The sequence below is a fragment of the Falco peregrinus genome, chromosome 2 (assembly GCF_023634155.1).
Source record: "Falco peregrinus isolate bFalPer1 chromosome 2, bFalPer1.pri, whole genome shotgun sequence".
NCBI lineage: Eukaryota > Metazoa > Chordata > Aves > Falconiformes > Falconidae > Falco > Falco peregrinus.
Genome location: NC_073722.1, coordinates 4,621,956 through 4,637,226, shown reverse-complemented (window position 1 = coordinate 4,637,226; position 15,271 = coordinate 4,621,956). Strand labels below are relative to the sequence as shown.

Here is a 15,271-nt window from a genome sequence, read left to right as displayed (position 1 = left end):
AAGTGAAATCTGAGGATTTCTTAAATCTTACGCTCCTTCTGTGTGGTAGGGGTTGTCATCATTCCTCCCCTTCCCCCTTTATACTGTACATCTGGCTTTAATCAGGGGCGTGGAATGGAAGATTTCATGGGCAGATTTATCAGAACAGGCTCGATGAAGCATCACCAGCAAGACACTGTCTAGAGCTCGGTATTAACGTTCTGAAATAATAAGCACGCCTATGTTTCTAGCTGTGGTAGACCTTCTGCTTTTGAGTAGTATCTCCTTTATACATTTCTTTCCTACTGCAGAAAATCTAAACTACGCTTTTGTCGCTTGTTTGAGTATGGCACTGAGTATGTGTGTATGCTGCTTGGAAAGAGTGTGAAGTGTCACCACACCTCTCCTAACAGAGATGGTTGGCAGCTGGATCTAAGGGTTTTGTTCTTAACACATCCTATCAAAGAAAGCTTTCTTGAAAAGCCATTTTTATCCCACAGAAACAAAGCTGTGCGGTATGTAGTCTGTACCACTGCTTGTTACCCCTTCAGTTCATGGACTGCTAAATGGGGCTGGGTGCTATAACCAGCAGATTAGAACTATAAAGAGAACTCACCACTGTTAATCCTAAAAGTGCTGTTTCACAGTGGCTTAGTTTATTTGGTTGGACAAAGGGGGTTGGGGGTGGGTGGGCAGCAGCAGGTGATACTTGAAAGAACGCTCTTCCTTACCTATGGATGAAGAAATATGGCCTGAAAAGCATCCCTCCAACTAGTAAGACTTCTGACAAATTGCTGAATCTCCTGTTAACAATTTAATTGCAGAGTAACTTAAATGTCAGAGCTGGAATGACAAGTTTCCAGTCTGAATCCTACTTTTTTTGCCACACATGTTTTTTTGTATGTCTTGATTAATTTTCTGAACTGCTGCAAGGTTTTTTTTTACCTTAGATTTCAGGTAATCTTTATAGAAATCACCTAAATGCACTTGTTCTAGATAGGAAGTGGAACCTTGGCCTACTCGCATGGTGCCACCCACGTACAGCACCAGCCCAGGGCATGGGGGTCGGAGAGGAGAAAACGGGGGTGGTGGCTTGGGGGAGATTTTTGTGGGGTTTTTTTCGGGTTTTTTTTTCCTTTTTTTTTTTTTTCGGGGGGGGGGGGGGGTCGTGTGGATGGGTTATTATTTGTATTGGTTTTTCTCAGTGTAGTCAGATTAGTTGGTAGAAAAAAGTCGGGGCGAGGGCTAGGTGAATTCTGGAAGAGTGGATCCAGAACGTGCTGAGCATCGTGGGTGCGCTCGGGCACTTAAAAAAAAATATCTTGGTATGTGGGACGGGGAAACGGTCTCTTCCCAGGTGGGGGGGGGGAAGCGCCCGGCGATGCCGCGGGACCGTAACTTGGTGGTCCGCTGTGGAGCGATCCGCGGGCACAGGCGTCCCCAGCCGGGCCGCCTTCCCGCCGCCAGCGCGCCCGCCTCCTGCCGCCCTTCCGCGCCGCCGGGCCCGGCCCCCTCGCGCCCCGCTTCCCCTTCCGGCGCCGCGCCGCCTCCCCGCGCCTGCCCTTCGGTTTGAATCGCGGCGGGAAGGCGCTGCCGGCGGGTGAGTCCCTGCGGGGGGCGGGCCCAGGGGCGCCGGTGGCCGCGGGGACCCCGGGGAGAGCGGGGGGCCGCCGCCCGCCTTCCCGCCTTCCGGGCCGCGGGGCTCCTGGCGCTGGGCCGCGGCCGCTGCTGCCGGGCCGGGGCCTCCCGCCTGAGGGGAGCGGCGGCCGGGAAGCGGAGTGAAGGTGTCGGTGGCGTTCCGCGCCGTCTTGCTTTGTGTTTTTAATGTTAATGTCTCGTTACGAACTTAGGCGTGCTGTGGCGGGCGGCGGGCTCGTCTGACAGAGCGAGCTTCGCCCCTTTTGAAGCGGGTTACGCGTCGTGTGTGGAATTAACAAAGATTTCCCGTTCTGCCCCAGGTGCTGAGCCGGAGAGAGCAGGTTCATGTTGGGGACAATTTTTTCAGTAATTTCATCCTCGGTTATATATTCAGCAGCATATACCGGACAGTGAAATGTCCACAAAGAAGAAAAGGAAGATAAATCATTCTAGCCATAAATCCAAGGTGAGTTTTGCTGGGCTGAGCAGGATTATAGCAGTGGTGCCGGGGCCCTGGTGCGGGGCTGTTTGGCAGGGGTGCGGGAAGCTGCGCTGCGCACTCCCTGCTGGTGCACCTCTGGGGGAGTCTGGGGGGTTCTTACCTTTTATTTTTTTTCTTTTAGGAGTTACTACATCACCAGGCAAAAGTTTGAAAATGGTCTTGTAAAATTCGAAAGAGGACAGGGCACAAGGGCACCTAGGGATGGGCCAAGGGGTAACTGCTTTAAACTGAAAGAGGGTAGATCTAGATTAGATATTGGGAAGAAATCCTTCACCGTGAGGGTGCCGAGACACTGGCCCAGGCTGCCCAGAGCAGCTGTGGGTGCCCCATCCCTGGCAGTGTTCCAAACCAGTCTGGATGGGGCTGGGAGCAACCTGGTCTGGTGGGAGGTGCCCCTGCGCATGGCAGGGGGTTGGAACTAGATGATCTTGAAGGTCCCTTCCAACCTAAACCGTTAAACTACTCCCTGAACAGGAACAGCTGGACACAGCACATATTTGTCTTCGTGATCTAGCTTTGTAACAGTAAAAGGAACCACTAGCATTAGCTAACAGAATGTACTTAGGGTGTAAAAGGGCTACAAATGGCAGGGGGGTTGGAACTAGATGATCTTGAAGATCCCTTCCAACCTAAACCATTCTACCATTCTGTCAACAACTTATAGAGGAAATTGTTGATGTGTCTATATTTGGTACCGTAACAAAACTTGGGAGGCACTGTAAGTGCTGGTAAAATTAAAAGCTCAGGAGGTCAGTGTTTTCTGGGACATAATTCTGTTTCCATGCATACATGCAAATTGGTGGGGAAATTCACTCCCATGCTTAATGGCGTGAATGACACATTTATAAATATTTTGTAGGGGAGGTTTAGATTGGATATTGGGAAAAATTCCTTCGCTTTAAAGGGTTAAGCATTGGAACAGGCTGCTCAGGGAGGTGGGAATCACCATTTGTGTAAATGCAGTGCTTAGGGACATGGTTTAGTGGTGGGCTTGGCAGACACTTAGACTTGATGATCTCAAAGGTCTTTTTCCAACCTAAACGATTCGGTGATTCTATAAAGTAACACCATTCTCTTCTACCCTTCTGCTTTGTGGAAGTGTCTGTGTAATCCTTGATTTATAAATTCCGCTTTTTGTAAGAAGTTACACTATAGCTTTTGCATTTTTTAAAGTGAACATAAATAAATTGAAAAAGGTTGGAAAATTATGTAGGACAAAGATGAAAGAAGAAGTATTTTAATGCCTGAAAAGAAAAAGCCCACAGATCATAGAAAACAGGTATTAGGCTGTTACAATATTTTTTGCCGTATACACTTAGTTTTATAAAATAAGATAAAGCTTGCACTAAGTCTAGTATCAAACAGCAGAATATATCAGTTTTATACCATCAGTTCTCTTAGGGGAAAAAAAAACCTAGCCTGAGGAAAAAACCATATGCTTCAAATACTTTATATCATAGCTGAGTAGTTGATATGGTCCTGGTTAAATGTATTTCTAGTCCAATGTTCTTGAAAGTCATTGTCATATTTAATCTGTTTTACACTCGAAAAGCTGGATGAACTAGCTGTTAATTTCATACCCATCCAGGAACACAAAGCTAAGTCCCACCCTCCGCGGAAAGTACTTCCACTTGAGGAACCAGATGTCTCAAGGATACTGAAGGTAGCAGAAGACAATCAACTTGAGGACCTTAACGATTCATTTGGTTAGTATCAACTTGAATGTCACTTAATGTGTGATTTTCATGAGCAAACCACATGGGCAAAAAATTTCAATGCTTACCTAGGGAAAAGTGTTGTTTCTTTGCCAGAGAAAGATACGGGCAGGAGAGACAGCAGGGGTTTTTTTAAGAGCGATGTTATTTTCTGTCATTTAGGCAGTAACAAGAATAATACTGTAACGTAAAAGTCCATGGAAAGGTACTGACTATTCACACAATATAACATTGCAATTGTGTAGGGTTTTACATTTAAATATGGAAGTTTGAGTCTTAAGTTATTCTCTGTTGTTACACGAATTACGCAGTGAGATTTTTGCTGTTGTAAGAGTATTCATGGCAGCAAACCTAAGATATTCACGATTTATTCTGCCACTTTCGAATGTTACTCTAAAAAGTAACATAAACACATACTATTTTTGGTGAAACATTAAAGCCACTTTCACGCTCTGTATGGGACTTGTGTAATGAGGCCTCAGTATACTGGAAGAGAATCAACTTAGACAGAATAGGTGCCCCTGTGTGAAGTCCTCTGTTCTTAAATATGCCAATACTGGTGAGAAAAATGTTTGAAAAAACATATAATTAGAAACTGTAGAAAAAAGGTTGATCGGTTTCCCAGCTGTAATAGTTACTACTCTAAGAAAATGATGGAAATACACATGCAACTGCTAGAAACAGCATTGAAAATGAGGTATAAAGAACAATATAGCAAAAAGGGTTGTCATAAGGAAAAGACTGGAAAACGAAAAGCTCTTCCTCACTTCTGTGGTATGTATTAAAGCTATAAAAATGATGCCAGCTAACACTGATGTAAGCTAACACTGAATTTTTGTGTCAGTGTGCTTGAAAAAAGAAACCTGTACTATGGAAGGCATACTAAAACCTTAGAGTTCTCAGAGTCCTTATCTATTTTGGTAGCTACCTTCAGGAATTCTGCACTTACAAACATGCTGTAGCAGCTGTAACTGCTGCCTCATAGCATCCAATAAAGCAGCCAAAAATCCATATATATAAAAAAAAAAGGGTATAGTTTAGAAAGTAGTTGTTTAAATGTGTAGAAGATTAGTGTATGCTATAGCAAAGAGAGACTTCAAATAAACTTCAAATAGAATGTTTTGCTTGCTATATGCCATATGTATGTGCTGAGCTTTCCTGCACCTTTGGTTTCAGTTTGTAAAGAAATAGCAGGTGGATGAGTACAGAAACTATGAAGCTTTTCACTATATATATTTTTCCTAATGCTCAAATAATACTTTTAACAAGACTTCCTTTGCATCAGTGAGCAAACCACAAATATTTTAACTAACTGCTTAATGGCAGACAGCGCTTGCATGTCCGTGCTCTTTGCCTGAACAGATGGGAACAGTTTTCATCCAGCTTATTTCCTGTTCTTTATAGATCACCCTTTGCACAGTACTGCTGTGGATGCTTATGGAGAAGAGTGTTCACAAAACAAGTCACTTGGTCATGTTTCATCACAGCAAAGGAAAAAACCAGAAAGAAGGTCTGGTGAAAAAAATAATTGCCGGCATTTAATTTAATCGTTAGATTTTTAGATTAAATAGGAAGAATCTTCTGTTTGTCAGTTTTCCCTAGACGCTTATTAAACAGATGCTTTAACTCAAAATTTCCCAGATGAGAAACAAAAAAGTAAGTAAGGTTGCGGAATGCAGGAGAAAAAAAAGAAGAAATTAAGACTCTGCCTTCTGTAAGCAATACATTGACTTAAGTACTTACTGAATTTTTCTAATACAGAAGGATTTAAAAATACCTCTGTGAGGTATTGATTAGTTCTCTAAATGCTGGTGTCTAAAGTTAAAAGATGAAAAATTGAAAAATACGTAGAAGCCAGTTAAATTATATGTAACAAAGAAAAATATTTTTTAAATCTGTTAATGGAAATTTTTGTATATTTCCCATTTGTTAAATCAAATTTGGTTTAAATCTGAAATAGTTCTTATTTGAATGAAATAGCAAGACAGCAACAGTGCTTGTGTGATAGTATGTATTTTTTTATGTTTTTTGATTTCCAGCCCTGCCCCTCACCAAGAAAGCCTTCTCCATTCCTGCTAAAGTATCCTCAGTAATAATAATTTTGTCTTTGTTTCAAAGTTTCTGCTCAAAACAACATGGCTATCCCAGTGGTCAGTTAGTAATAGATTTCTAAATTGTCATAAGGGTTGCTGTTGAGGGATAAAGATTCTGTTCCCTTTACGTGCTATTTGCATTTTTTTTATGCAATCTATTTAGGAAACACAAACTAAGTTACATAGCAGTACAAAATGTTCCCCAAAACACGAGATTTTGTTGTGTGTAGGACTGAAGATCAGTCTTTCTTAGTGTGTAGTGGGTTTACATGTGGATATTTTTATTTTCCTAGGAAAAAAACGCATCACTCAAAACCATCTGATAGTGATGTTCAGAAATTCAGCTCATCTGATCCTGAAGATGAACCCCCCAAGGATAATGTGGTACAGAAAAAGTTGCATGAGTATTATCAGTCAATTTAGTTTTAGCTTGCTTAATGCCATGCCCACCTTAGAGGCAGGGGAGAGGAAGACCTTTCCTTTGTTACTTAGTACTTAATTGTATCTGAAATAATTAATCCTCAAAGTATTCCTGTGAGATGGCCAAGTGAAATGCTTAAAGCTACAGTCATCATGTCAATAGGGAATATAATAGCCAAATGTTCCTAGGTCCTGGCCCATTCTCTTACTCATTTGGGAATGTGTTCTTTTTTTCTTTCAAATGTCTTATTCGTATCTGGAATATATGTTCTTAAATAATGGCATACTAAATGAAATATAAATCCTTTGTACTTGTTCAGTATTGAAGTAAAACGTATTTAGGAGAGAACTCAATTTTTTATTGATAAAATTACTTTTGAATGTATATTAGAATTAAACAAAACCCACTCGGTTTTGAATGAGTGGTTTTCCACACTTAGACCACACCTCGTATAAAATGCTTTTGGCCCACTTAGCTTCCAGGCATACAGAGGAAGTTAACTGTCTGCAGACTTGAGAAAGCAGACCTGTGATAAAAGAAGCTATGCAGTAGATGCATAGAAGTTTTTTACGTATTGAAACGTGCTGGAATTGTTGAAAATCGTGTCATAAAATTCAGTAGAGTGTTAGTCTTTCATTAGTAAACTGCGTGTATGCAGCAGTCGTGTGGAAAGTGCTGCTGGTGTTACAAAGTAGGGAAAGAATTGGGACAGAATGTGAGTGAAGAGGAAGGCGAGCGGGTGCTGTTGATCAGAGATGTGAATCCTGGGCGATGACTATGCTGGACCGAGGGCCCGTGGGCTCCTTAAAATGTTCTGCTCTGGCTACACGGCCAGTGGCTGACGTATCAGTTGGTCGTTGTAGTCAGGCAGCTGCTGTCCCTCAGCAGCATGATCGCTGTGCTGTGATTCTGACAAAATAGGCCTAAGTAAATATTACTGATGTTTCAGTCAGGAAATGCTTTCCTGCATTCTGCCTAATTGCCATCTCTCAGGATTTTAAATTAGTAAACCTAGGGTGTTTTTTTTTGAAGTTAATCTGCTTTTTGTATCACAGAAGGCTCTGAACACTACTCGACTCCAGGCGAAAAAAAAGCGACAACCTTCAGAGGACAGCACATCCGATCTTTCTGGTAAAGTACTTTTCAAACTCCCATTTAGCTTTTCCTCATTTCAGATGAATGCTTTTTCCTAACTTCGTGGGTTTCGTTTCCAGTATGTAGCAACATACCGCTTCTAGAAATGGGTGATTTTAGTTTGTTTTGGTATAGACACTCATTAGCAATTGTTAAATTGAGGGGCTTGTGTGCCACACAGCTCTGATCCCTGTGGTTTGCATCCCTGGACTTGCCTATTGCTCCCTTGAGGAGGTAAAGCACAACCGTGCGCTATCCCTCGCACACAGCCTGGCTCCTTGTGGAGGAAAGCTTGGATCCATGGGCATGGAGCTGTAAGACGTTTCAGTACATGCCTGGGTCTGGAAGCCTGGAGCACCAGCTGTGGGGCAGAACTCGGAGCGCCTCTGGCTTACAGCATAGGCACAGCTGTTAGCTTAAAGATCTTTGAGACAGGGAGCTTCAAGACAGTGGAATTTCTTGTACATAGAAACTGTTTCTCAGGTGTCATCTTGCTTCCTTTGAATGGTACCCTGTCACTTTCAAGTGCTAGATTTACATTTGGGAGTCTGTGAAGAACCAGGGTTTCACTTTTTGTGGAATTAGTTAATAATGCTATTGCAAAGTTTTAAGAAACCTATTTGTATATAGTTTTTTTTTGAAGCATATATAGTGTTAATACAAAATGTTTACAGGTATAACAATTCATGATTCTTTGAGTAATGCAGGTTGCCCAAACTCAGGCTGACAGTTTTACGGCATGGCTATATCTACACTACACTCTGTAGTTATCAGTTAGTTTACGTAAGTGCTCCTGGACTTGCTTGAAATGATGAAGAATAAGTAGTAAGTTTTATATGATTGGTCATCCAAATTCTAAAGTGTTCCCAGATAAATCTGTCAGTTGCTCCGCCAAAACCAGATGAAATAATTCATATATCCCTCTTCTCAAGTTTCATATTAAAATGTTCATGACTTTTTGGTGGTTATTTTAATGGTGGGCACAATAACTTTTCTATTATTTTAGAATATGTACCTGACTTGTGCAATGCTTGTCTTCATTCTGTTGTTTCAGAGGATGGCCCATGTTCTGTACAGCTTTGGTGTCCCAAAGAGCTGAAGAGATCTTCTAGAGATATTACAGAACTGGATGTTGTTCTGGCTGAATTTGAGAAGATAACAGCAAATTACAAGTAAATATTCTGATTTCCTATGGCTGAATACTCAGTTTTTAAAACAAATTACCGATGTCTTTGCTAATGGGCTGCCCTTTAGGGAACAGCAGTATTGCATGGTTACATTCTGATGTTATTTTAATGATTATTATTAGGTTTGTGTGATCCAAATATTTTTTCATGTGTGATCCTCCAGGATCCGCCACATAAGTTGCCTCCAGGGATTTGATATTTTTCCAGACATAAGAACATGACATCTCAGCTGATGTTTTTTAATGTAGAAATTAAGCTATTACAAGTACATGAAAGATCTGCAGTTGCTTCTGTTACTAGCTGCTTAACATTGGGTTTTATTCGTTACTCAAAGGAATGTTTTTGGATGAGACTTCTCCTTTACTAAATCAAATGGGTTGTGTTTTCTCCCTCTGACTTCTCCAGACCAAGCATAGAATCTAACATTTGCAAAAAAGCTATCAATGGCTTCTGTTCTGCTTTCAAGGGCCAGATCGCCGATCTTGTGAGTACAGCATAAATAAAATCAGTTTTGTGATAGTGGTTATAGAGCTGTATATTACATTGTAATCAAAATGCTCTGGTTTTTTATTGTTCTTTCCACAATTATTTTATGATACTTCGAATTTGCTAATCTCTTGTCAGGATAAATATCACGAGAACAGTTTGTTGTGTGCAGGTTATGATTTGCTGCCTCTGTGCTGGCTTTCATGAGAATTGCCTTTAGACACAACACTGCTGTCATGCAAGTATGTTGCAAAATTGTCAGCTTTGAGAATAGGGAAGCATCTAATAATTCTGAAGTGTTTGTTATATTGTTGTGGTTTAACACCTGACAGCAGCTAAGTACCACACAACTGCTCACTCACTTCTCCCTGCCCCTGCCTTGGGATGGGGAGGAGAATTGGAAAAAAGGTAAAAATTATAGTTGGGAAAAGAACAGTTTAGTAATTGAAATAAAGTAATAATAATGAAGAGGAGAGGGAGGAATAAAACCCAAGGGGAAAAAAACCCCAAGTGATGCACAATGCAGTTGCTCACCACCCGCTGACCGATGCCCAGCCAGGCCCCCAGCAGGAATTGGCAGCTCCCAGCCAGCTTACCCCAGTTTATATACTTTCTATGGTACAGAATATCCCTTTGGCTAGTTTGGGTCAGCTGTCCTGGCTGTGCTCTTTTCTGGCTTCTTGTGTACGTCTTCTTTGACAGAGTATGGGAAACTTGGAAAGTCCTTGATTTTGGACTAAGCACTGCTTAGCAACAATGAAAACATCAGTGTGTTATCAACATTCTCATTCTAAATCCAAAACACAGCACTGTACCAGCTGCTAAGTAGAAAATTAACTATCCCGGCTGAAACTAGGACCCTTACCTAGAGCATTATGTAGTAAACCTGGAGAGCTGCGTAATTTGAATGAGCAAACACTTATGACAAACACGGGACTAAAAAGCTCACAGACTAGAATTTGAGGAGGTTGATGATTTAGTCTTTATACTGTGTCTCAGTGACTCGTGCAGAGGCACCTGGCTAAGGCCTTTAACGTAGTTCAGTGAAAATCATCCTTTTTTAATGAACAGTTTGAACCTAACTGTAAAAAGCTTATTAGCTTGGAAGACTTAAGATTTTTTTCTTACTAATTACAGCATGTAAAATAAACTCAGAACGTTGTAGGAGTTGTGATAAGTACAACGGACAAGTACTAAAAGTAAAACATAGTCCTAGTGATTCACTAGAGTGAGTAAGTTTTAAAACGACTAGATTTATAATTTTTATATAAAGTTAAAGAAAAATTAAGCTGGCTAGTATCACGCTGCTCGGTACAAGGAGTATTACTTGCACTAACTCATGCAAGATGACTAATTTTGTGCAACAGTCTTCCTCTGGGAGGGTGAGGAGGGAGGAAAGAATTGATAGACAACTGGTACACCTGTAGCCTTCCTTTGAATCAGTGTTGGTGTTTTTAAATAGCTTTTTATGTTATTCCAAAGTAATTCTTGCACCCATGTTTTTAGGAGGGTAGTGGTGAAATCAAGATCCATAATCTATATTTTTTTTTCCTCTAGATAGTAGAAGCCCAGCAATTAAAGGATATAAAGAAAAAAAATGCTAAGGTAAATACATATATATCACTAGATTGTACCGCATATAGAGGTTGGCAGTGAAATTTCAAGAAATTGACTAGAAGAAATAAAATAATTCACAGAAAAGTGTGCACTGTACCACAGAATCAACTGCACAAATAGAGGATAGGGAACTACCAGAGATTTTTTGGAAAAGATCTCAGTAAACACAGTGGATCGCAAACTCCCATCGGCTGTATACTGCCGCTCTGGTGTAAAAAGAAGGAATGTGCATTCGAATGTGTAGGTATCTGTGCATGTGAATTTTTGGTTTGGTTGTTTTTTTTAAATGAACACTGGTGAGGCATCTGGAGAGAGCTAACCTTCAAGCATAGATTAATATGGAGTCTAGGAGAGCAGCGAAGATAGTGACCTGTGAGGACAGAATTGATTTGTTTAGTTTAAAGGAGAGAAGTCTAAGGGACATAAATGTATATGCAAAATTTCTGTTCAGAGGTAGGCAGTTCCTCTGTTCGTTCAGAGCGTGTAGTAATTGACTGAAAATGCAACAGGGGAATGTCGACAGGAGGAGGAACTAGTGTAAGAGCAGAAAACATTGCAGTGGTTTCATCGGGAGAGAGGTGAATGCACTACAGCAGAGATATAGAAGAGCAGGTTGGGCACTGTCTGACAGAGGTTTTCTGCCCAGATTAACATCTCCCACAAACTTTGATGACAAAATAGCTTTTAACAAGTAAAGTCAACAGAAAGCTTAGCCTGGGAGGTAGCAGTTAATGTGCTAAAGTCGTCTTAATTGGAGGTGGTATGATAAGCTACTCTGCATGTAAAAATTAAAAGTTTAATACACATCTAGCATTTACAGCCACTCAGCCTTTTTCTGCCTCATGCATTTGTTTAAAATGAGATTTGTGATTGCTAAATTTAAATTTATGATTAATTTTGGGTTTTTTTTTAATTGGACATATTAAAGCTTAATTATGCTTAGTTTCTTAGTTATGGCAATCATACTGAACATATATTTGTATTAGACTGCATTTTTAAAACAGAAACCATCAAAAACCTGCTGGAGTTGGTCATGTTTGAATTCAAAATGTCATAAATTCCTTTTGTATGCTTGTAAATCTGGTGTTCCTTAAGAGACATTTTGGATGGGGAGGTGAGAGTTTGACATTGTAAAGAGCTTTAAAGTATAAAATACAAACGTAAAATATGGCAGTATATAAGGTCTGGTATCATGGAATCTCCCACACCCAGCATCAGGGTGTGATAAAACCTCAAAGAAAAAAAGCCAATGAAATTTGAGTTGTTTGCCTTTGAAGTTACCGAAACCATTTCAAAGACTTGCCTCACTCTTTGTTTCAGGTAGTAAAAGACATCAGTAAGAAAAGCCAGCAACTGTTGCAACTCAGAGAAGAGCTCATTAGGTATGTTTCTAATGATGCACAATAATAGCCTGAAGAACTCGTGGAGTCTGGCGTTTTGTAACTCAGAAGTGAAAGTAACCTTTTTTTGTTCTTTAATTTCATTTGATGAAACTCTACTGTTCTGTATTCCTTTCTGTTTTTACAAAAGCTCAGGATAGCCTCTCCTTTCCGTATTTCAGTTGCCTAGATAGTAATTCTCGCAAGTTCTCTTAGCTAACTAGCTACTGGAATGGTCTTTCAGACCATATGTTCATGAGAAGAATGCCAATGTTACAATGGGAATTGAAAAGACAAGGAATCACAAATTTACAAAGATAATACAGGGGGCTTTTTTGGTTTTGAGGTGGGAGAATGTATTTCATCTCTGCAGTCTGGCCGGGATGCCTCAGAGTACACGGTTTGCTTCCATCTCATGGGGCCAGACAATTCACATTCTCCAATTTAGATACACAGCACAAAAATTATGTTCTTTAGAAGAACCGTGAGACTTCCCCAAACCCAGCTGGTTACTAGTGACAAGCTTTACACCGAAGCTGCGTATAACGTGCGTGCTGTAAGTTAACCCCGTAGGGAGCCACGGGCTTGGATCCACAAAGGCAGACTAAAAGCCCTTTCTCTACAGCCATGAGAGTCTTGGGGTTTTTTTGCAGCACTATGGACAAACTTCACTCAACTAGTTAAAGGCATCTCTCGATATGGGTTTGAACCCCCTCACAGGTTGAAAGCTTTCTTCACATTTTTTATTTGTTGGTTTTAATCCTTTGCTCATCTTAAGAAAGCTTTTTTTGCTGCAACGCTGTTAAATGAAAGTGGCTGTTGGTGTTCAGGTTTTGGAGTGCGATGTTAATGGGTTGAGCCCTCCGGTTCATTTAGGCGGGGTGTACATAGTTTGCAGTTCCTGAATATGCTTCAGCGTAAGCACTGAACACTGCAGCCTGCGAGCAGGTGTGTACAGAAACAGAGCACCAGGTACTTCAGAAACTTTACTTGGAAAAACTGAAGTGCTTGAGAGATTGGCTATATTGTCAGACTCAAAAGATGAGATGCGGAAAAAAATGTAGGGGTTTTTTTTGTAGGGCTTTGGACCCATGGTCCTGTTTAAATAACATGCTAGTTGTTCCAGTTAAACAGTGTGTTATGGTAATCTGTGGTTTGTATTTCTGACCAACCTTTCCCTTAAGTCTTCTTCGGAGGAAATGTTACTCATGAATAAATACCCAGATATAGTTGGCAAAGCCTTGATCTTTTTCAGAGCTGAACCACAACTGATACAACTAAAAAGAGAGTATGCTGAGATGCAGGAAAGGACATCTGCCTTGAGACAAGCAACTGAATTTGTTACTGGTTTAAAGGAGCTACAACAAGACTATTTGGAGTATAGAGAAGAAAACCCAAAAGAAAAAGAGATAGTAAGTACATATTTTTCCATGTGTTTCCGAACTGTTAGGGATCAGTCCCCCAGTCCTTTATTTTTTCCTGGACAGATGGGCATTTCTATTAATGTTTAACTTACATTAAAAAGCAATACTTTGTTAATTGTCTTTGTGGAAGCAACTTGAGAATCGTTGTTGTAACTGTACTGTAGTATCTCACTGTCACGACTCAAAAGGAGTCGTCTGGGACGACCTCCCTCCCCTTGGGACCAATGACCCGTGTCTGTGATACCCTTGCACTGAATTAAGGTGAAACAACAGCAACCAGTTTAATGATTTATTAATACAAAATACAAGGCATGGTGTTAGATATGGTAGCTCAATGGGGATGACTTTAACTGGATAAGCAAGTCCCATGCCACAGGTTTTTACTTAATCCGGTCACTATTCAATGAAGAGAGGGAGAGAAGAAGAGAGAGTGAGGGCGGGGAGAGAGATAACAAGAGATCACCACCCATGGATCCAGCAGCATCCTGTTGGTCCTCCACCCTGAGTCTTGGTGGTGGTGGTCCCACCCAAGCTTTCATCGTTGGGTTTTACGCTCTCGAGAGGACACATCCTCATCAGGGGGTCCTCATGGGTGGTTGTGAGGGGTGAGCGCCCCCAAAAGCTTTGGACAGCCCCTGCCGTGCGTATGAGCAGTTGCCTTCTGTTCCTGCAGAAGTTTCTTCCAGGAAGCACTAGCTGGATCTCACCTTTGCCAGACCTAAAGCCATTGCAGGCCTGTGGTTGTAGTTACCAAGTTAGACAGCAGCAGCTCACTTTGCAGCAACAGTTCATTTCAGTTCCTCTCCAATTTGTGAGAACAAATTGTATTTCAGCACCAGTGTAACTTCTCCTGTAGCGTTAGAACTCCTTCCCCCCTGACTGTGGCTCCTGACCTGGTGTGGTGTTCCCTGCAGACAACGCTGCACGCCTGCCCTGTGTAAGGGAAACGCTGCCATTTCAGAAGACTCTAGTGTTGGCTTGTTCTTCATTTTTGAAAATCATGTTGCACCACTTCAGACAGAGAAAAAAAGAAATGCAGATATTTCGGTGATTTTTCCAAGAGTTAAAAATGTTGCCTGTCATTTTATTTCCTTAACAACAGTATGGACTTTCCAGCCTCCCTGCTCTTCTGGTGGAGTCGCGGAGAATTCTAGGAGCAGAAGGACACTTTCAGAATATTAATAGGAAACTGGAAGAGGCTCTGGCTGTACAAAGAGGGAAGTTATCAGAGAAACATTAAGTGTTTTTTAATAGACTTCTTGATGTTCATTAGGAACAAGTATTAGAAATGTCAGTGCTTAAAGCTTGTTTAATCATCGTTGCTCTATTTTGCTTCAATGTTTAAAAGAAGTCACTGACTTAATCAGAGATTGTATCTTTCTATTGTCAAATAGTTTGTGGGAGAACTTAGTGAAATTAATAAAATTGCAGTTCTAGTTAAAGCAGTAAATTTTCTGTGCTCTATGAGCAATGCCGGATTTTAAGCTTGAGCTATTAAAGTAATGCAATATGTACTTTTAAAAAAGGACACAGACTTCGGTTTGATAGACAAATTTTTTATTAAATTTCTATTTGACCAGTTTCCTCCCATTTCTGGAAGTGAAGAAATCTATTTTACTTCGCTTGTCAGTAAAACTTGGACATACTACTAAGAAAACAGAAACCACACAACGTGTTAAAAGTGCTAAGGTCAGAG

The 15,271-nt window shown here is 40.9% G+C and overlaps 1 protein-coding gene across 3 annotated transcripts; it reads left to right on the top strand.

The window, feature by feature from the left end:
• The first annotated feature begins 1,490 nt into the window (after positions 1 to 1,490).
• On the top strand, positions 1,491 to 15,011 carry CENPU (centromere protein U). Of its 3 annotated transcripts, none has more exons than XM_055794421.1 (12): positions 1,491 to 1,579; positions 1,938 to 2,083; positions 3,708 to 3,825; positions 5,239 to 5,344; positions 6,221 to 6,311; positions 7,404 to 7,479; positions 8,537 to 8,654; positions 9,075 to 9,153; positions 10,713 to 10,760; positions 12,093 to 12,154; positions 13,407 to 13,563; positions 14,678 to 15,011. In XM_055794421.1, the coding sequence occupies exons 2-12, from the start codon at positions 2,033 to 2,035 to the stop codon at positions 14,813 to 14,815; spliced, it is 1,044 nt and encodes a 347-aa protein (XP_055650396.1). In that variant the 5' UTR covers positions 1,491 to 1,579; positions 1,938 to 2,032; the 3' UTR covers positions 14,816 to 15,011. The 3 variants fall into 3 exon arrangements, with proteins under 3 accessions (XP_055650396.1, XP_055650397.1, XP_055650395.1); XM_055794422.1 differs by lacking the exon at positions 1,491 to 1,579 and adding an exon at positions 1,617 to 1,763 and having other exon boundaries at positions 7,407 to 7,479; XM_055794420.1 differs by lacking the exon at positions 1,491 to 1,579 and adding an exon at positions 1,617 to 1,763.
• Positions 15,012 to 15,271: the final 260 nt, after the last annotated feature.